Genomic DNA, 21,401 nt, shown 5'->3' with positions numbered 1-21,401 from the left:
TTGCCAAGGTGGAGAGGCTTGAACATTTTGTTGGTCCTGAGAGCAATGTGATCGGGCGTCCTAAACCCCTGGCAGGGTCTCCCATGATGTTAAGGTCAGAGGGGAGAAACCAGACAAAGCGCAATCCAAAACATGTCTTCATTGGTGGGTAAGGTTGAAGATACTCATATGCCTGCGATGGCGGATGAAGGCTGCAGCAGCAGGATAATCCCCAGTCTTCAAGGTTCCCTCGCCCTGGAACTAGACCTACCCTCTGTCAAGGACCGTGGCAAAAGGCATACCCACATTAAAAAATGTCCTGCACCAGGCGTTTATCGAGAGGAAACCAACACACTTTCCACATGAACAAGCCCTGCGGGGATCAGCTGGGGACAGAATTGTGAGATCTGGAAGTCCCTAGCTTCGGACCGGCACGTAGGCAGTGGAGTTTGATTTAGTCATCTCGCCCTTGGAATAGGAACAGGAGAGCATTTCAGTAGCTTTCTTCACAACGGAGCAGCCCTCTTCAGGGTCCACTCTGCTCACCCCGCATGTGGAAATGGCGAGAAAAGGTGCCCTAAAAATAGTCTGTTCCATCCCCAACCTGGCTGGCAAACAGCATCCAGCAGCTCATCTACCCGCGGTCAGAAAATAAAACTTAAACTCAATTTTGGAACCTGGAATGTACAAACCCGCATGGATAATGAGCAAAACATTCGAGCAGAACGGAGAACTACCCTTTGTTGCCAATGAACTCAGGCACTTCAATTGTGACGTCACTGTCCTGCAAGTGACCCGAAGGGCAGTTGAGGGAAGATGGCGGTTATTACACCTTCTTCTGGAGAGGAAAACCCAAGGATCAGCCCAGAACACGTGGAATTGAATTCACCATCAAGAACAAACTCGTCAACCGATTCTCAAAGCTGCCTATCGGCATCAACGAGTGCCTTATGACCCTTTGTCTACAACGTGTCAAGAACCAACAGGCAACAGTTGAGAGTGCCTGCGCTCCAATCCTTGATGCCAATGATGAATAAAAGAAGGCTTCTACTCCACGCTAGACACCATACTCTCCAACACTCATAAAGAAGATAAGATCATCCTCCTTGGGGATATCAATGCCAGTGTTGGAAAGGACTCCCAATTCTGGAAAGAAACCATCGAAAAGGAGGGAGTTGGGAATTGCAACTCCAATGGGGTTCTCCTGCTCACCAAATGTGCGGAACACTGGGTTGTCATCACTAACATACTGTTCCGTCAAAAAGACAAGTTCAAGATTTCCTGCAGACATCCATGATCAAAGCATTGGCACATGATCAACTTCGTCAATGTCTGATCCTGAGACCAAAAGGATGCCTTCATCACCAAAGCGATGACTAGTGCAGATGACTGCTGGACAGACCCCTGGCTTATCCACTCCTCCATGTTCATCAAACTCCGCCAGAAGCAGCGGAAGATACAGGTCAGAAAAAAGATCAACATTGAACGGCTTCAAAAGCAAAGTATGCAAGTGAACCTCCAACAATATCTTCCCCAAAATCCCAAAGTGTCCATTGTAATGGAGTGGCAGAAACCCAGAAAAAGCAGTCAACAGCCAACATCTCATGCTGTGAAGAAACCATTGGCTACAAGACCAGGAAACACCAGGGACTGGATTCTCTGATTGCCGACACTGAAATCACGAAACGCGATTGGGCGGAGAATAGGTTCCAACGCCAAAATCGCAGTGGGCGCCAATTTAATGCCAAATCGCGATTCTCCGACTCCTCGACAGCGGTGTCAATGCGTATTGGAACGTACGTACAGTGGACACTGTTTGCATGTCATTAGCGGGCCTCATCTGGTATTCTCTGGGGCTTCCGCGATGCTCTGCCTCTGACCGGTGAGTTCATGACGACAGGGTTCACCTGTGCTTTTAAAAGTCATGAAACCGATGTAGTGGCTGCTGAGGGAGAGAGAGGGGATACGTAAAGTGGCTATAGTTTGCTGACAGTTGTGCCGCTGGCCAGGGGGGCTTCTGCCAGCGCCGGGGTAGTAGTGGGTTGTGGCCAGGTGGGCTCTGGGGTCGGGGCTGATGGGCATGAAACATCATTGCAGCAGCCAGCAAGGCGGCTATACAGCTGCACACACCGCTGACAGCCCACTGTGAACGTAGGACCACAGGTCATATGGGTAAGGGGTGCCCTCTGGCCTCAGCCCACCCGTCAGCTGTATGGGCGGGCTCCAGCACAACCAGTGCCACATTGTTGGCTGTGATGAGTGTGTGTGCGGATTGTACTGTGTATATGCGGCTGCAGCTTGTCAGCCTCCCGAGTGTCAATCACGGACCCAGCGAATCCCGCACCGTTTATCATTGAAATCGATTGTGTTCCACACGGTGCAAGTGCTAGCCCCTTAACAGTAGCGGAATCAATCCAGGTGGTGTGGTGCCAGTTTTGTTGACGTGAAAGACCACAAATTCTGCATTGGCGTCACACTTAGTCTCAGAAACTGAGAATCCAGCCGCAGGACTGGTTTGATGAAAATGACCACACCATCCAAGAACCCATTGACAAGAAGAAGAAAGCTCTCTGCACCTGGCACAACAACTTAATTAGCAAGGCAAAGAGGAGACCTCATCAATCAGCCAAGGCAGATGTACAAAGAAGAACTAGGGAAATCAAGAACCAATGGTAGACTGAGAAAGCTAAGGCACTGCAACTCCTCACTGATGATCACGACACCTGGGGTTCTTCAGTTTCACTAAAGCAATATATGGACCTAACACCTTAGGCCTTAAACCAATGTGGAGTAATGATGGAACCCTCTTGATAGACAGAGAAACTAATCGGACTTTGATAGAGAGAACACTTCAAAGAACCACGATATAATCATAAATGAGGACGTGTTTGAGGAAAACCCTAACTGCCCATCAAAGATGATCGTGAACTCCCACCAAGTGTGGACATAGTCGAAGTTGCCATTAAACACGTGAAGAATGGATAGGCCGCAGGAGTGGACAGGATTCCAGTGGAAATTTACAAACTTGAGGGAGAAGAGATAACCCGTCATCTTCATCAGCTGTTTCTAAAAATCTGGGACAGAGAAGAAATTCCTACTGACATCAGGGATGCCGTCATTGCCACTATCATCAAGAAAGGAGACAAAGCGCACTGTGAGAACTACCAAGGAATCTTCTTACTCTCTATCACCAGAAAGATCATCGCCCGAATCCTCGCTAGCCGCTTTCTCTCCTGTGTGACTTCTGACCGAACCGTGGAACAGCGGACATGACTTTCACAGCTCGGCAACTTCAAAAGAGATGCCAGGAGCAACATCAACCACTCTACATGGACTTCATCAATCTGACCACGCCTTTTGACTCAGCCAATCTGGAAGTGCTATGGAAGACGGTCTCAAAGGCTGGCTGTCCCGAGAAATTCATCAACATCCTCTGACTCCTCCATGACAAGATGTCGGCGACACTCCTCACAGACGGAAATAAGGTAGAAACCTTTGAGGACCATGACTGGAGTTAAGCAGGATGTGTCATCGGCCTATTCTTTTCTCCATCTTCATTGCCACCATCCTTCACCTTGCCAAGAACAAGCTTCCCCTTGGAGTGAATATTATCTATAGAACATAGAACAGTACAGCACAGAACAGGCCCTTCAGCCCTCAATGTTGTGCCGAGCCATGATCACCCTACTCAAACCCACGTATCCACCCTATACCCGTAACCCAACAACCCCCCCCCTTAACCTTACTTTATTAGGACACTACGGGCAATTTAGCATGGCCAATCCACCTAACCCGCACATCTTTGGACTGTGGGAGGAAACCGGAGCACCCGGAGGAAAGCCACGCACACAGGGGGAGGACGTGCAGACTCCACACAGACAGTGACCCAGCCGGGAATCGAACCTGGGACCCTGGAGCTGTGAAGCATTTATGCTAACCACCATGCTACCCTAGGATGGACGGAAACCATTTCAACCTCAACAGCACCACTTCGGCTCTCAATCTCTTCAAATGCCAGAAGAATCTCGCCCGCTTCACCAGCCCACCCAACCCCCGCACGTTCCACGTTACCATTTGGACTGGGGGGGGTCTCTCACCACCTTGCCGCCCATCAGCCATGACCACGATCCCCGGCTCTGCCCCATGAGTGGGATCAAGCCCCACCCCTAGTCACCATCAGCCAGTTACCCCTCCCCCCTTCCCCAGAAACCCCCCAACCACTTCCATTTGAAACTGCTCCTCTCTCATACTCCCCACCCACCCCACCATTCACACCTCCCAGGCCCATCGAAACCTGTTCACACAGGCTCAGCTGGCCGTGGCCCCGCCCCCCACCTCACTCCCGTTCACCAGCCAACTTAGGTTTCCTAGCGAGGTGGCCCTTGCCAGAGCCCCCTTCCGCACATACCTAGCACAAAAACCAACAGAAACCTCCCCCCAACACGCAACCCTTTAAAAAAAAATTTTGAGTACCCAATTCATTTTTTCCAATTACAGGGCAATTTAGCATGGCCAATTCACCTAGCCTGCACATCTTTGGGTTGTGGGGGCGAAACCCACGCAAACACGGGGAGAATGTGCAAACTCCACATGGACAGTGACCAAACCTGGGACCTCAGTGCCGTGAGGCAGCAGGGCTGACCAAAACCAAATCCTTTTAAACCAACCAAACTTGATAAACCCCTATCACGGCTCTTGGTGGATAATTCGCCTTTGCCTGGAGCAACCGATGAGCCCTATCCAGCTCAAAGAGGGAGGTGTTCTCATCCTCCTCCAACAACTTGCCGAATATCTCTGTAAAGTACTCCTTCGGCCTGTGGACCTCCAGTCCCTCAGGCAGTCTCACAGTCCCAAGATTCTGCTGCCGTGACTCATTCTCCACTTTGGCTGTCAGCCCTTTGTCAATTTCCCTCCGCAGTTTCTCTCGCATTGAGGTGAGCTGTTTGCTGAGCCGTGACAATACCTCCTCCAGCCCCTTCAACACCTCTCCATACTGCTGTCGGACGTCTTTCCAAGAGCCTCCTTTGTCGGGGCCAAAATATCATCCGCCAACTGTTTGAGCGTTCTCATCATCTCCTTCCCTTGCTGCTCATAATGCTAAGCAAACTGCGGCTCAAACTCCACCACCGTCACCTTGGCCAGCGTATCCACCATAATAGCTGCAGCCCCCGCCATCTTTCCCCCACAGAACTCCGCACTGAACTCGAGCCCTCAGGCGGACTAGCGGGCGTTCCTTTTTGTACTGCATTCTTCCATTGGGTTTTCAATACCTTCTAATTACCACGGCTTTACTGGCGGCCGTTCATATAAAATTTCGCCCAAAATTACACTTAGAAATGTTTTGGTTGAATTCCCCCCTTGGTTTCTATTCCAGTGACCTCTGCTGGAGGGTCTGTGTGTGATGACATTAAGTGAGGCTCGGTCTGAGCTTAACTACGATGCCCTCTCCAGTCAAACAGTCTGCTGAAAATCGCAATCTACCTCCATGCATGACCGATATTGGTGTCATTTGCAAGTGGTATTGGAGAGGCTTCGCAAGATTTGAAGAGAAGAGGGGAGAAAATTTAATTGAATTGGAAGTCAATAATATAACATGTCAATGTGCATATGCCTGGAGACCTAAAAAATAAAACACTAGCTTTACACCTCCATTGAACAGTTTGACTTTGATATGATTGAAGTATTGCAAAAATGAACTGCAAATATGTAGTGTTGTACACTTTAGAGTTTAGACACAAATTCTAAATAGTAATTTGAAATTTGCCACCTTACACATTTTGTAGGAAATATTTTAATGCAGACATCTGTAAAAAGGTAGTTTCCTTTATTTTTCACATCTGATTTCAGTTTAGTGCACGGGAACAGCTGTTGGAATATCTTCTGGACTGCGACATCATCATCTATAACATCTCAGATTCAACAGAGCAAATTGATGAAGCCTCTTGGGCTGTTTCAGGTTATAATTTCCTTTTTCTGTTTTTCATTTTGGTTTTCCACATTAATTATGTATCTTCAGCTCAATTTCTTTCATCTTGTTTGTTCCCTAAATGACCAGTGTTCCATAAAGGTCAAAATAAAAATCTTACCTTAAATACCTGTCAGTGAAGATGCATATTTTTAAAGAAGTATTGTCTTGAAAGCTGATCTGGCAAGGTGGAATGGTCTCCCTCTGTCACTGGCGGGTCGGATACAGCCGGTTAAAATGAACATGTTTGCCGCGATTTCTGTTTATTTTCCAATGCCTGCCGATTTTCCTGCCAAAGGCATTTTTCAGAGAGATTGAAGGAATGATTACCTCGTCCATATGGGGAGGGAAGGCGGCCAGAGTTCGAAAGGTGCTGCTACAGAGGGGAAGGCAGGCAGGGGGTTTGGGTCTGCAGAACTTGATGTATTATTACTGGGCGGCGAATGTGGAGAAGGTGCGGAGCTGGGTCAGAGGGGTTGATTCCCAATGGGTCAAAATGGAGGAGAGTTTGTGTAGAGGGTCAGGATTGAAGGCGCGAACAACAGCGCCGCTCCTGATGGAGCCGGGCAAATACTCAGGGAGTCCGGTAATAATAGCTTCATTGAGAATTTGAAGGCAGATTCGCCAACACTTTGGGTTGGGGACAGGGTCAAGGGAAATGCCAATTCCGGAGAACCACAGATTTGAGCCACGGTAGTGGGACGGAAATTTTGGGAAATGGGAGGAGAAGGGGAGTAGGACACTAAAAGATTTGTTTCTTGGGGGTCGGTTTGCAGGATTGAAGGAGCTGGGAGCGAAGTATGGGCTGGAGCAGGGGGAAATGTTTAGATACATGCAGGTTCAACATTTTGGCAGGAAGGAGATACAGAGCTTCCCGGTGGAGCCGGCCTCCACATTGCTAGAGAAGGTGCTGACGTCAGAGGGACAGGAGAAAGAGGTAGTATTGGTGGTTTACGGGGCTATTTTGGAAGAGGAGAAAGCACCACTGGAAGGGATCAAAGTAAAGTGGGAGGAAGAGTTGGGGGAGGGTAAGGAGGAGGAGTTCTGGTGTGAGGTGCTCCAGAGAGTGAACGCCTCCACCTCGTGCGTGAGGCTGGGGCTGGTATATAGAGCACACCTCACAAGGGTGAGGATGAGCCTGCTCTTTGAGGGGGTAGAAGCTGTGTATGAACGTTGTGGGGTGGGCCCTGCAAATCATGTTCATATGTTTTGGTCCTGTCCAAAGCTGGAGGATTACTGGAAGGAGGTTTTTAGGGTAATTTCTAAAGTGGTGCACGTGAAACCGAGCCCACGGGAGGCCATATTCGGGTGTCGGACCAGGCGGGGTTGGAAACGGGTGCGGAGGCAGATGTTGTAGCCTTCGCCTCGTTGATCGCCTGTAGGCGGATCCTGTTGGGATGGAGAGCAACCTCTCCACCCCGTGCCCTGGCGTGGCGGGGGGACCTGTTGGAATTCTTGACTCTTGAGAAGGTTAAGTTTGAACTGAGGGGAACGATGGAAGGGTTCTACAATTCTTGCATGTTATTCATTATGCACTTTCGAGAATTGGATAACATCAAACATTAGTGTGTGTTGGGGGGGGGGGGCGGTTGCGGGGAGGGGGAGTGTATGTATTAATGGTGACTATGGGTGATTCCTGATTCCTTTTTGTTATTTGATTATGTTAACATGCGGGCAGCTGTTTGGGGGTTGGTGGGAGGATGGGATTGTTGTTGCTGATATGGGGATTGACATTATTTTCTTACTGCTTATTGTTTATTGTTGGTGGGTGCAAATTTGGGAGAAATGTGAAAAAGGAGGAGTATAAAAATATTTTTTAAAAAAGAAGTATTGTGCTGAATTTCAATAAAAGTGTAAGTGGGGGGCGCTTGTACTTTCACCCAGTAATATAGAGTGGAGCCCCCTCTGATTTACCCTCTCCTTAGAAAGCTGAGATACACAAATAAATGATATGGCAGCTGGTAAGTGCCAGGCTGCCCAAATCCCAAAGTGAAACTTGAACAAGCTATCACAACGATTTGCAATTTGTATTTTATGAGAAGGTATCTAAAATCAGGAGAAAGAATTTTTAACCACTTGTGAAGATTTTAACAACTAAATGTAAACAGTTATTGACAAAAAGTTACATTTAAAGACACAAGATTACATTTATACTGTTAACAGTACTTTTACAATCATTTCTCAATTCTGTTTAATTAACTCAGAGCTAAACCTCCATTTTAGGCTACAGCCCACATAGATTTTAATCTATAAAATTCCAGTAATATTACCACAAATTCTTTGTTGCTATAGGGGAAATCTTACACAAGCTTTACCCTCTCTCACATTTGACACTGTGACCAAAGCTTGTCTCATAGAACATAGAACATACAGTGCAGAAGGAGGCCATTCGGCACTGACCCACTTAAGCCCTCACTTCCACCCTAGTCCCGTAACCCAATAACCCCTCCTAACCTTTTTGGACACTAAGGGCAATTTTAGGATGGCCAAACCACCTAACCTGCACATGTTTGGACTGTGGGAGGAAACCGGAGCACCCGGAGGAAACCCACACAGACATGGGGAGAACGTGCAGACTCCGCACAGACAGTGACCCAGCAGGAAAGCGATCCTGGTACCCTGGCGCTGTGAAGCCACAATGCTATTCACTGTGCTACCATGCTGCCATATATCTCCATATACAAACACTTTTCTCTGAAGATGGCAGCACGGTAGCACAGTGGTTAGCACAGTTGCTTCACAGCTCCAGGGTCCCAGGTTCGATTCCAGGCTTGGGTCACTATCTCTGAGGAGTCTGCACGTTCTCACCGTGTCTGCGTGGGTTTCCTCCGGGTGCTCCGGTTTCCACCCATAGTCCAAAGATGTGTGGGTTTAAAGCAAATTACTGCGGATGCTGGAATCTGAAACAAAAGGGAAAATGCTGGAAAATCTCAGCAAGTCTGGCAGCATCTGTAGGGAGAGAAAGGAGCTAACGTTTTGAGTCCGATGACTCTTTGTCAAAGATGTGTGTTAGGTGGATTGGCCATGCTAAATTGCCCTTAGTGTTCAAAAAGGTTACGTAGGGTTACAGGGATAGGGTGGAGGTGTGGGCTTGAGTAGGGTGCTCTTTCTAAGGGCCGGTGCAGACTCCATGTGACGAATGGCTTTCTTCTGCACTAAAAATTCTATGATTCTATGGTGACAGCTGCTTATTCATGGGTTTGTTTCCACGCTGCTTTTGGATGTCATAACCATACCTTCTGATAAAGTCTTCTATCTCTCTTTCAATATGTTTTTTTTGTCTTTTCTCTTTAACTCCATTGTTTTATCTTCCTTTAGACGTTTCTTTTCTCAGAATTTACAGGTCTTTCATGGTATTTTATCGTCACTACTTTTGGGTAAACATAAACTTAATATTTTGCTTTATTTAATTTACAATCCCCTCCAATTGTGCATGTTCCCTTTTAAATACAATAGTTAACTTCAAGTTACTTCCTTTATCTGCCGAATGCAAATTTCCATTGATGCTGCTCCCTGTCCCCAGTTTACCCCCTTCTCCATTTCCACTTAAAACATTAGCTTTCAAACCTATTTTTAAAATTTAGAGTACCCAATATTTTTTTCCAATTAAGGGGCAATTTATTTATTTATTTATTAAATTTTAGTGGACCAAATTTTTTTTTTTCCAATTAAGAAGCAATTTAGCGTGGCCAATCCACCTAACCTGCACATCTTTGGGTTGTGGGGGGGTGAAACTCGCGCAGACATAGGGAGAATGTGCAAACCCCACACCGACAATGACCCAGGGCCGGGATTCAAACCCGGGTTCTCAGTGCTGCAGTGCTAGTGCTAACCACTGCACCACATGCCGCCCCATTAAGGGGCAATTTAGCATGACCAATCCACCTACCCTGCACATCTTTGGGTTGTGTGAGTGAAACCCACGCAGACACGGGGAGAATGTGCAAACTCCACAAGGACAGTGACCCAGGGCCAGGATTCGAACGCGGGTCCTCAGCGCTGTAGGCAGCAGGACTAACCACTATGCCTCCTTGTCGCCCGCACTAGCTTTCAAACATATCTCATTTTTGATCTATTTAACCTTGTAGCCTAACTGTCTTTAGTTTAATTAAATGAGGGGCTGGTTTAGCACAGTGGGCTAAATAGCTGGCTTGCAATGCAGAACAAGGCCAGCAGCGTGGGTTCAATTCCTGTATTGGCCTCCCCAAACAGGTGCCGGAATGTGGCGACTAGGGGCTTTTCACAGTAACTTTATTGAAGCCTACTTGTGACGATAAGTGATTATTATTATTAATTAAATTAGTCACACCGTACACATGCACACAAGCCTGTTTCACAGCATACCGCAATAGTATTTGGAAAATATTGAAAAATATTGGGCGCGATTCTCCCAAAACGGGAGAAATCGTAAGGCTGGCGTCAAACCCGTGTGGGTTTGACGCCAGCGCGCCCCTTCCCGACCGGGAACCGATTCTGGTCCCCGGTCGGGGCTAGCAGCCCGACGCCGTAAGCTCCGGCATCACGGGCTTAACGAATTTCGTTAAGCCAGCTTGCCGGAGTTAGCGCCGGCTGACGCGTCATATGACGTCAGCCACGCATGCGCGGATTGGAAGACTCCAACCCGCGCATGCGCGGATGACATCATCGCGTATTTGCGCGAAACCCGCGCATGCGCGGGCCGGGATGCCCCTCAGCCGCCCCGCGAATGGATACTGCGGGGCGGCGGAAGGAGAAATAGTGCGCGGGCATCGGGCCCGCTGCCCGCGATCAGTGCCCACCGATCGCGGGCCCATGGCACCCTTGGCACGGCCGTGGTACTGCCGTGCCAACCGGTGCCATGGTTATAAAAAGCGAGTTGTTCCCGCCGTTTTTACGAATGGCCAGACCAGGTGTGTTTGCCGTTCGTAAAACAGCGTAAAGGGCTGGGACTTTCGGCCCATCTATCAGCTGTGAATCGCTGCCGGCCGTAAAAAAACGGTGGGCAGCGATTCGTGTCGGGAGTTGGGCGGGGGTGGGGGGGAGAATAGCGGGAGGGCGGGAAAAATGTCGGGAAGGGCCCTCCCGCTATTCTCCGACCCGTCGTGGGGGGGCGGAGAATCGCGCCCATTATACTTTTGTCACGATGGGCAATGGTATATGTTGAGATATGCAATTTAACTCTTGTCAGTGGGATTTAATCTGCAGCGAACCTTGATAGAATACACACTACCATGATGTTTAGGTTACAGTCTGAGTAATCGTATCAGTCAGGTAGATCGTCATCAGTCTGGGCTTCACTTTATTTGTGATCTGTATACATGCCTATCCCTGTATCAGTATCTAGGGGTAACTTGCATTCCACTTGACTAGCAATGATAGACGTCTGCACTTTAACTTTTTAAAGAGGCTGGATGGTAGCATTGTGGATAGCACAATTGCTTCACAGCTCCAGGGTCCCAGGTCGATTCCGCTTGGGGTCACTGTCTGTGCGGAGTCTGCACATCTTCCCCGTGTGTGCGTGGGTTTCCTCCGGGAGCTCCGGTTTCCTCCCACAGTCCAAAGATGTGCAGGTTAGGTGAATTGGCCATGATAAATTGCCCTGAGTGTCCAAAATTGCCCTTAGTGTTGGGTGGGGTTACTGGGTTATGGGGATAGGGTGGAGGTGTTGACCTTGGGTAGGGTGCTCTTTCCAAGAGCCGGTGCAGACTCGATGGGCCGAATGGCCTCCTTCTGCACTGTAAATTCTATGTAAAAAAACTTAAAACAAACCCATTTTAATTTGACAGTTTTAATTAGCCCAATTGTGTTGTTGTGGATTGTAGAATCAAAACACAATTTTATCATTTACCCTTAGACTGCCAGCATGTTCAGGGACACCACAGCTATATTACTAGAATATTAACTGTAACCTACAGAAAAAATACCAACAAACACATTTGCATAAAAATATAACTGTAAAAGATCTTACCTCTGCTCTCTATTCTTGCTTTTTTCTTCCTGTTGTCTGTTCTTCCTATGCAACTTGTTTGAAGTTTAAAATATGACCTTTTATCTAATTCTTGAACGAGTACTTTTCTTCAGTATTTACAAACGAGAGGGGCCATATTGTTGGAGAGGACAGTGTGAAACAGTCTGGTAAGCTCGAGGAGATACTTGTTAGGAAGGAAGATGTGTTTGGCGTTTTGAAAAACTTGAGGATAGACAAGTCCCCCGGGGCTGACGGGAAATATCCAAGGATTCTATGGGAAGCAAGAAATGAAATTGCAGAGCCGTTGGCAATGATCTTTTCGTCCTCACTGTCAACAGGGGTGGTACCAGGGGATTGGAGAGTGGCGAATGTCGTTCCCCTATTCAAAAAAGGGAATAAGGATAACCCTGGGAATTACAGGCCAGTTAGTCTTACTTCGGTGGTAGGCAAAGTAATGGAAAGGGTACTGAGGGATAGGATTTCTGAGCACCTGGAAAGACATTGCTTGATTAGGGATAGTCAGCATGGATTTGTGAAGGGTAGGTCTTGCCTTACAAGTCTTATTGACTTCTTTGAGGAGGTGACCAAGCATGTGGATGAAGGTAAAGCAGTGGATGTAGTGTAAATGGATTTAGTTCGGGCATTTGATAAGGGTTCCCCATGGTAGGCTTATGCAGAAAGTAAGGAGGCATGGGATAGTGGGGAATTTGGCCAGTTGGATAACGAACTGGCTAACCAATAGAAGTCAGAGAGTGGGTGGTGGATGACAAATATTCAGCCTGGAGCCCAGTTACCAGTGGTGTACCGCAGGGTCAGTTCTGGGTCCTCTGCTGTTTGTGGTTTTCATTAATGACTTGGAGGAGGGGGCTGAAAGGTGGGTCAGTAAATTCGCAGATGATACGAAGATTGGTGGAGTGTGGATAGTGAGGAGTGCTGTTGTTGCTGCAAAGAGACATAGATAGGATGCAGAGCTGGGCTGAGAAGTGGCAAATGGAGTTTAACCCTGACAAGTGTGAGATTGTCCATTTTGGAAGGACAAATATGAATGCGGAATATAGGGTTAACGGTAGGGTTCTTGGCAATGTAGAGGAGCAGAGAGATCTTGGGTTCTATGTTCATAGATCTTTGAAAGTTGCCACTCAAGTGGATAGAGCTGTGAAGAAGGCCTATGGTTGCTAGCGTTCATTAGCAGAGGGATTTAATTTAGAGCTGTGAGGTGATGATGCAGCTTACAAAACCTTGGTAAGGCCACATTTGGAGTACTGTGTGCAGTTCTGGTCACCTCATTTTAGGAAGGATGTGGAAGCTTTGGAAAAGGTGCAAAGGAGATTTACCAGGATGTTGCCTGGAATGGAGAGTAGGTCTTACGAGGAAAGGTTGAGGGTGCTAGGCCTTTCTCATTAAAACGGAGAAGGATGAGGGGCGACTTGATAGAGGTTATAAGATGATCAGGAGAATAGATAGAGTAGACAGTCCGGGTGGAACAAACCATTACAAGAGGACATAAATTTAAAGTGAATGGTGGAAGATGTAGGGGGATGTCAGAGGTAGGTTCTTTACCCAGAGAGTAGTGGGGGCATGGAATGCACTGCCTGTGGAAGTAGTTGAGTCGGAAACATTGGGGACCTTCAAGCGGCTATTGGATAGGTACATGGATTATGGTAGAATAATGGAGTGTAGAGTAATTTGTTCTTAAGGGCAGCATGGTAGCATTGTGGACAGCACAATTACTTCAGAGCTCCAGGGTCCCAGGTTCGATTCTGGCTTGGGTCACTGTCTGTGTGGAGTCTGCACATCCTCCCTGCGTGTGCGTGGGTTTCCTTCGGGTGCTCCGGTTTCCACCCACCGTCCAAAGATGTGCAGGTTGGGTGGATTGGCCATGATAAATTGCCCTTAGTTTCCAAAATTCTATGATAATCTATGATTAACCTAGGACAAATGTTCGGCACAACATCGTGGGCTGAAGGGCCTGTTCTGTGCTGTATTTTTCTATGTTCTATGTTCCATCAGCTACTCGCTGTTGAAGAAAGTTTAATGAACAAAAAGATTTTTGTCAGTTGAAAGCGAGCTTTAAATGACTCTTTTTCAGCCGCTGAACATTACATTTTCGGTAAATGTGGAGAGGTGACTCCTAGATGTGACTCGGATTAAATAGGATATATAGCACAGAAACATATCATTTGACCCAACCAGTCCATGTTGGACTAAGTAAATCATTTTTTAAAAAGACATTTCCAATGAAGGGGCAATTTAATGTGGCCAGTCCACCTACCCTGCATATCTGGGTTGTGGGGGTGAAATCCACGCGGACCGTAAGGGTGGCACACCACTCATCATCCGGATAAATGCTGTATACCGGTAAAGGCTGGACTTTTTGCTTCGGGGGCACCATGTTTTTGGTAATGATACTGTTATAACCTGCCTGCTTACCATTGGCTGGGGACAAATGACAATCCCACAATCCTATGGGAGTATGAGCTTCCCCAATGAGGGGGCGGAGAAATCATTAGCAGACTCTCTGCATAAATAGAGCTGGCCAGTTTGGAACCAGCAGAGAGAGAGGAATGAGCAGCAAGGGAAGTTGCTGCTGCTGCTGTTGTATATGTTATTGTAAATAAATGTTATTTCTTTGTATCCTGAAAACTCGTGCTGGATTCTTTGTGGCCCTCACAAAACTGGCGACGAGGATTAAAGTGAATAGCTGTCTACACTGCTGAAGCCACCTCCCTGGATTTTTGTTGGATACAGGTTGGAAGTTGTTTTCTGTTACACCATGCCTCTGTATGGACGTTTGGATATTTTTGATGCTGCGCTGGAAAGCTGGAACCAGTACGCAGAACGGATGCGTTACTATTTCCGGGCAAACAACATCACCGAAAACGAGCTCCAGGTGATCATATTGCTCACCGCCTGCGGCCCGCATACGTGATTAGGAGCCTTACGTACCCAGCTGCGCTGGACACCAAAACGTTTGATGGAACTTAGTGGGGCAACATTTTAACCCAACCTCATCCACAATAGTCCAACGTTACCGGTTTAATACCGCTGAGAGGATCCCAGGAGAATCCCTTGCCGACTTTCTATCCACGCTACGCAGGATTGCGGAGTACTGTGACTATGGTGATACCTTGTCAGAAATGTTACGCGACCGTTTGGTTTGCGGTATTAACAATGTGGCCACCCAGAGAAAGTTGTTAGCCGAGCCAACATTGACTTTTCAACAGGCCATTCAAATAGTATTGTCCCGAGAGAGCGCAGAATGAGGAGTGCAGGAGCTACAGGGAATGGAGGTGCATGCCTTAGGGCGCTCCCCTGTACCCCTGCGGTACCTTGGGCGAGGCGACGTCCGGATCGACACCAGTGGCCGTCAGACATTCCTCCCCGAAGGGAGCCTTCTCCAGAACCAATGGATGAGGAGCCATGTCCGTGTCAGACTTGTAGGCGCCGACCCCGTCCCTGGGGGCGCCAGAGGCGCCGTCGTTCCGACCGAAACTGGGGCCAGCCCAGAGGCCGTACCTTTCATTTGGATGAACCTGCGGCGACTACTCCCGAGGACATGGAGACGGAGGGTGACTGCCTGCAGCTGCATTGTGTGGCAACTCCCCGTGTGGCCCCCATTAAAGTGACAGTACGGGTCAGTGGTCACCCGCTTGAGATGGAGTTGGACACTGGCGCAGCGGTCTCCGTGATCACCCAGAGGACATTCGACCGCATCAAGCAGGGTATACAGACCCTTTCATTAACGGACACACAGGCCAGGTTGGCCACCTACACGGGGGAACCATTGGACATTGCAGGAACTACGATGACCCCTGTTGTTTATGGACGCCAGGAGGGGCGTTTCCCACTTATCGTGGTGCGCGGCCATGGGCCCAGCCTGTTGGGTCGGGACTGGTTGCGCCATTTGCCGTTGCAGTGGCAGCACATCCTCCAAACAGTTTCTGGAGGGTTGACTGAGGTGCTAGGACGATACCCAGATGTATTCCAGACCGGTTTGGGGAAAATAAAAGGGGCTGTAGCCTGTATCCAAGTCGAACCAGGAGACACGCCGCGCTATTTCCGGGCGCGCCCGGTGCCTTATGCCTTGCTCGAGAAGGTAGAAGGGGAGCTCACTCGTTTGGAGACTTTGGGTATCATCAGGCCCGTCCGTTTCGCTGACTGGGCAGCACCAATTGTACCTGTAATGAAGCCAGATGCCACAGTTCGCTTGTGCGGTGACTATAAACTTACAGTGAATACGGCTTCCCGACTCGACCGATACCCAATGCCTCGCATAGAGGATCTCTACGCGAAGCTTGCAGGTGGACTCTCATTCACAAAATTAGATATGAGTCATGCCTACCTACAGTTGGAGCTGGATCCTGCCTCCCGGCCATATGTAACGATTAATACACACCGGGGCCTGTATGAATATACATGTTTGCCCTTTGGAGTATCCTCTGCCTGTGCTATTTTTCAACGCATTATGGAGGGCATTTTGAGAGGTTTACCGCATGTTGCTATCTACTTAGATGACGTTTTGATCACAGGGACGTCGGAGCAGGAACATTTGGAAAATTTGGAGGCTGTCCTTAGACGCTTTTCGGAGGCTGGAGTCTGTTTACGTCGCACAAAGTGCGTTTTTCAGGCGAAGGAAGTAGTCTACCTGGGTTATCGGGTGGACCGCGAAGGTTTGCATCCCGTCGCAGAGAAGGTGCGCGCGATTCAACAGGCCCCCGCCCCGACTGACACTTTGCATCTTCGTTCGTTTCTCGGCCTCGTAAACTATTACGGAATGTTCCTCCCCAATCTGGCAACTGTTGCACCTTCTGCTAAAGAAGAATCACACCTGGGTTTGGGGTCAGCCGCAAAAAACCGCTTTCCGGCGGGTAAAACAACAATTGTCGTTGTCTGGGTTACTAACGCACTATGATCCTGGAAAGCCTTTGCTCGTCACATGTGATGCATCCCCGTATGGTATTGGGGCTGTCCTGTCCCACAAGATGGATAACGGGGCTGAGCGGCCGATAGCTTTCGCCTCCCGCACATTGACTGCAGCGGAAAAAAAGTACGTGCAGATCGAGAAAGAGGGCCTGGCAGTGGTCTTTGCGGTGAAACGTTTCCACCAGTAGGTATGTGGCCGCCACTTCACTATCGTGACTGATCATAAGCCTCTGCTGGGACTTTTCAGAGAGGATAAGCCAATACCGTCCATTGCTTCTGCACGGATCCAGCGCTGGGCTTTGTTGCTCGTTGCATACGAGTATTCTCTGGAGCACAAACCAGGAACCCAGATAGGGAATGCCGACGCACTGAGCCGATTGCCTTTATCGACCGGCCCCATGTCGACTCCCACAACCGGTGAGGTGGTTGCAACCCTAAACTTTATGGACACCTTGCCTGTCACGGCATCACAGATCCGTGAGTGGACCCAGACGGAGCCAGTCCTGTCAAAGGTTCGGCACATAGTCCTGTATAGTGGGCAATATACAGCTCCCAGGCGGGTTGCGGGCATTTTCCTACACGCTGTCCCAATTCAGCATGGAAGACGGCATCCTTTTGTGGGGGACCCGTGTGATTGTCCCGAAAAAAGGACAGGAGCTGATACTGAGAGACTTGCACAATGGGCATCCAGGTATGACCAAAATGAAAATGTTGGCCCGGAGTTATGTCTGGTGGCCAGGCCTCGACACTGACATTGACAAAACTGCTCCATTTGCCAGGAGCATCAGAAGCTTCCGCCGGCCGCGCCCCTACATCACTGGGAATGGCCAGGGCGGCCTTGGGCGCACTTTCATGCGGATTTCGCCGGCCCTTTTCAAGGATCCATGTTCCTGCTATTAATCGACGGCCAGTCTAAATGGCTAGAGGTGCATAAGATGGGAGGCACAACGTCGTGCGCAACAATCGAGAAGATGCGTTTGTCTTTCAGTACGCATGGCCTCCCCGAGGTGCTGGTCACGGACACCGGCACTCCGTTCACAAGTGAGGAGTTTGCGAGGTTCATGAAGATGAACGGCATACGCCACATCCGCACTGCCCCTTACCACCCGGCTTCAAATGGGTTGGCGGAGCAGGTAGTGCAGACATTCAAACGAGGCCTAAAGAAGCAGTCTTCCGGGTCGATGGACATGAGACTGGCTCGGTTTTTGTTTTCATATAGGACCATCCCCCATGCGGTGACTGGGGTAGCTCCCGCAGAACTCCTAATGGGCCGGAGACTTCGCACCCGCCGTAGCATGGTTTTCCCGGACATTGGCGCAAAAGTACGCCACACACAAGAACGTCAGGGACATGGTTTTTCTCAGCATCGGCCGATTCGGCAATTTACGCCTGGTGACCCAGTGTTCGTTCGGAATTTTGCTGGTGGTGCCCAGTGGGTCCCTGGCGTAATCTTTCGCCAAACGGGACCTATTTCATACCAGGTGCAAGCCCAGGGTCGTCTCCAGCGCAAACATGTAGACCATGTTCAGTCCAGAAGACTATCCCTTCCAAAGATTCCCCGCCCCAGGAGCTAATTTCTACAGCCACAGAGACCAGACACAATGGAAAGTATTGCTCACAATCTTCCTCTGGTGCCTCACTCAAAGCCTGCGCAGGCCGTGACAGAACCGTGTGGAGATAAAGACGCCGAGATGACGGAGGCAGCAGACTCTTGACTCCGAGATGGAGACACAAGACACCTCAGAGGGGAATCCTTGGGCCCACGGCCGTGGATGTACAACCGTTACGCCGTTCATCACGGAAGCACCGGTCTCCGTCTCGTTACATGCCGCCTGATCCAGCGCCTCTTGCAAATGGTGTCCGGCCTGCGGCAAAACGAGTCCGACGCCCTCCTTCGCCAGGGTCTTCGGTGGATTCCTTGGACTTTGGGGGGAGGGATGTTGTAACCGGCCTGCTTACCATTGGCTGGGGACTAATGACAATCCCACAATCCTGTGGGAGTATGAGCTTCCCCAATGAGGGGGGCGAGAAATCATTAGCAGACTTTTGCATAAATAGAGCTGGCCAGTTTGGAACCAGCAGAGAGAGAGGAGTGAGCAGCAAGGGAAGTTGCTGCTGCTGTTGTGTATATATGTTATTGTAAATAAATGTTATTTCTTTGTATCCTGAAAACTCGTGCTGGATTCTTCGTGGCCCTCACAAAAGATACCGACTCGAAAAGGCGCCTTTGGGTCCTCGGTGTCAATATCGGGCAGCAGGTCAGAATCGGGTTCGGTGACCGTGGGTTGAATGGCACGGACATCCCTGTGAGGCTGGCTGGAGCGCGAGAGTTGGCAGGCTGAGCAGACCTGCATAAAGCAGCATAGTGGCCAAGTTTGCCACATTGTAGGCAGCGTCGGGATTTGGCAGGACATTGCCGCTTTAAGTAGGCAGAGCCACAGTTGCTGCACGTTGTCGCGTCAGTGCGCTCGCTGTGCCACCGTGGTGCGCGCCTGCGCAGTGCGATCATTGGCGTCGCCGTCCCCTCGTTCAGTGCGCGCATGCGCGGGAGATCACGAAAAGCGCGCGAAATGGCCGCCCTCATCCAGGCTGAGGCCCTGGAGTTGCTTGATTGCTTGTACCCATGAACACCGAAAACGATCTGGTCGCATATCATGGAATCGGAGATGGGCCCGCAATTACAGGACTGCGCAAGGATGCGGAGGTGGGTGAGTGAGAACGGACGGGAAAGTTTCATCCTTACTCTGCAAACACTGTTGGAAGACATAGCGCTCGAAACTTTCATTCACCTCTGTCGCAGTGACTGTCAAATTTGAGGAGGACCGTCTTGAATTTTGATTTGTCTTCAGCATCGGCAAAGGTGAGAGAGTTGAAGATGTGGATGGCGTGGTCCCCGGCCGTGGAGAGGAAGAGAGCGATCTTCCTGGCGTCTGAAGCAGCTTCCAGGTCTGTGGCTTCAAGGTAGAGCTGCAAGCGTTGTTTGAAGATCTTCCAATTGGCCCCTAGGTTACCAATGATGCGGAGTGGCGGTGGCGGGCGGACGCTGTCCATTTTGCAGGATGGCTGTATGCTGGTGGTAGACAGATCACTTGCGGGTAGGTCTAAGAAGTTCTAACATCAACTACTGGTACCATGATGTGTTGGGTACTCTGGATCTGTGGAGACTGCGTTTACCTCAGCAGTAACACATACAGGCTACCAACACTTGAAATAGTACAACGCTATTTTATTAAGATGGAAACTGTTGAACATACCTTCACTGTGGGCCGACACTATGTTAGATTAAACTAAAGACCTATGCCTATCCTAACCAGTCTATGCACTCAGCACATGGTGAAGATCTGTGCTGCAAGCTGTGAGCTCTGTCCTTCTAAGAGGCTGCATCCCGAATGAGCGGAAAAACTGATGCCCTCTGTCTTTATAGTGAGTGTCCTCTAACTGGTGATTGGCTGCAGTGTTGTGTGTGTTAATTGGTCTTGCTGTGTGTCAATCAGTGTGTGTCTGCACCATAATATACTGGTGTGTATATTATGACACTCCACACGGATGGTGATCTGTGGCCGGGATCGAACCCGGGTCCTCGGCACCGTGAGGCAGCACGGTGAGAGAGTTGAAGATGTGGATGGCGTGGTCCCCGGCCGTGGAGAGGAAGAGAGCGATCTTCCTGGCGTCTGAAGCAGCTTCCAGGTCTGTGGCTTCAAGGTAGAGCTGCAAGCGTTGTTTGAAGATCTTCCAATTGGCCCCTAGGTTACCGGTGATGCGGAGTGGCGGACTATTTCCCAGACTACTAACCTCATTCATGGCACACAGTAGGTTAATAAATAGAGTTTTTCGAAGAGGTCACAAAGATGATTGATGCAGTTAGGGCAGTGGATGTTGTCTAAATGGACTTCAGTAAGGCCTTTGACAAGGTCCCTCATGGTAGACTGGTACAAAAGGTGAAGTAACACGGTATCAGGGGTGAGCTGGCAAGGTGGATACAGAACTGGCTAGGTCATAGAAGGCAGAGAATAGCAATGGAAGGGTGCTTTTCTAATTGGAGGCTGTGACTAGTGGTTTTCCGCAGGGATCAGTGCTGGAACCTTTGCTGTTCGTAGTATATATAAATGTTTTGGAGGAAAATGTAACTGGCCTGCTTAGTAAGTTTGCAGACGACACAAAGGTTGGTGGAATTGCGGATAGTGATGAGGATTGTCAGAGGATACAGCAGGATTTAGATCGTTTGGAGACTTGGGCAGAGAGATGGCAGATGGAGTTTAATTCGGACAAATGTGAGGTAATGCATTTTGGAAGGTCTAATGCAGGTAGGGAATATACAGTGAATGGTAGAACTCTCAAGAGTATTGAAAGCCAGGGCGATCTAGGTGTACAGGTCCACAGGTCACTGAAAGGGGCAACGCAGGTGGAGAAGGGAGTCAAGAAGGCATGCGGCATGCTTGCCTTCATTGGGCCGGGACATTGAGTATAAGAATTGGCACGTCATGTTGCAGCTGTATAGAACCTTAGTTGGGCCACACTTGGAGTATAGTGTTCAATTCTGGTCTCCACACTATCAGAAGGATATGGAGGCTTTAGAGAGGGTGCAGA

General features: G+C 49.1%; 1 protein-coding gene across 2 annotated transcripts in view; it reads left to right on the top strand.

The window, feature by feature from the left end:
* The window catches only part of ak7b (adenylate kinase 7b), a 118,992-nt gene that overhangs the window by 10,319 nt on the left and 87,272 nt on the right, over window positions 1-21,401 (top strand). For both annotated transcript variants that reach the window (XM_038773913.1, XM_038773908.1), the window contains exon 3: window positions 5,827-5,935. In XM_038773913.1, the coding sequence (XP_038629841.1) occupies window positions 5,827-5,935 (109 nt within the window). The remainder of the gene's footprint in view (window positions 1-5,826; window positions 5,936-21,401) is intronic.

This window comes from Scyliorhinus canicula, chromosome 2 (genome assembly GCF_902713615.1).
Source record: "Scyliorhinus canicula chromosome 2, sScyCan1.1, whole genome shotgun sequence".
NCBI classification, from domain to species: Eukaryota; Metazoa; Chordata; class Chondrichthyes; order Carcharhiniformes; family Scyliorhinidae; genus Scyliorhinus; species Scyliorhinus canicula.
This window is presented reverse-complemented; position numbering and strand designations above follow the sequence as displayed.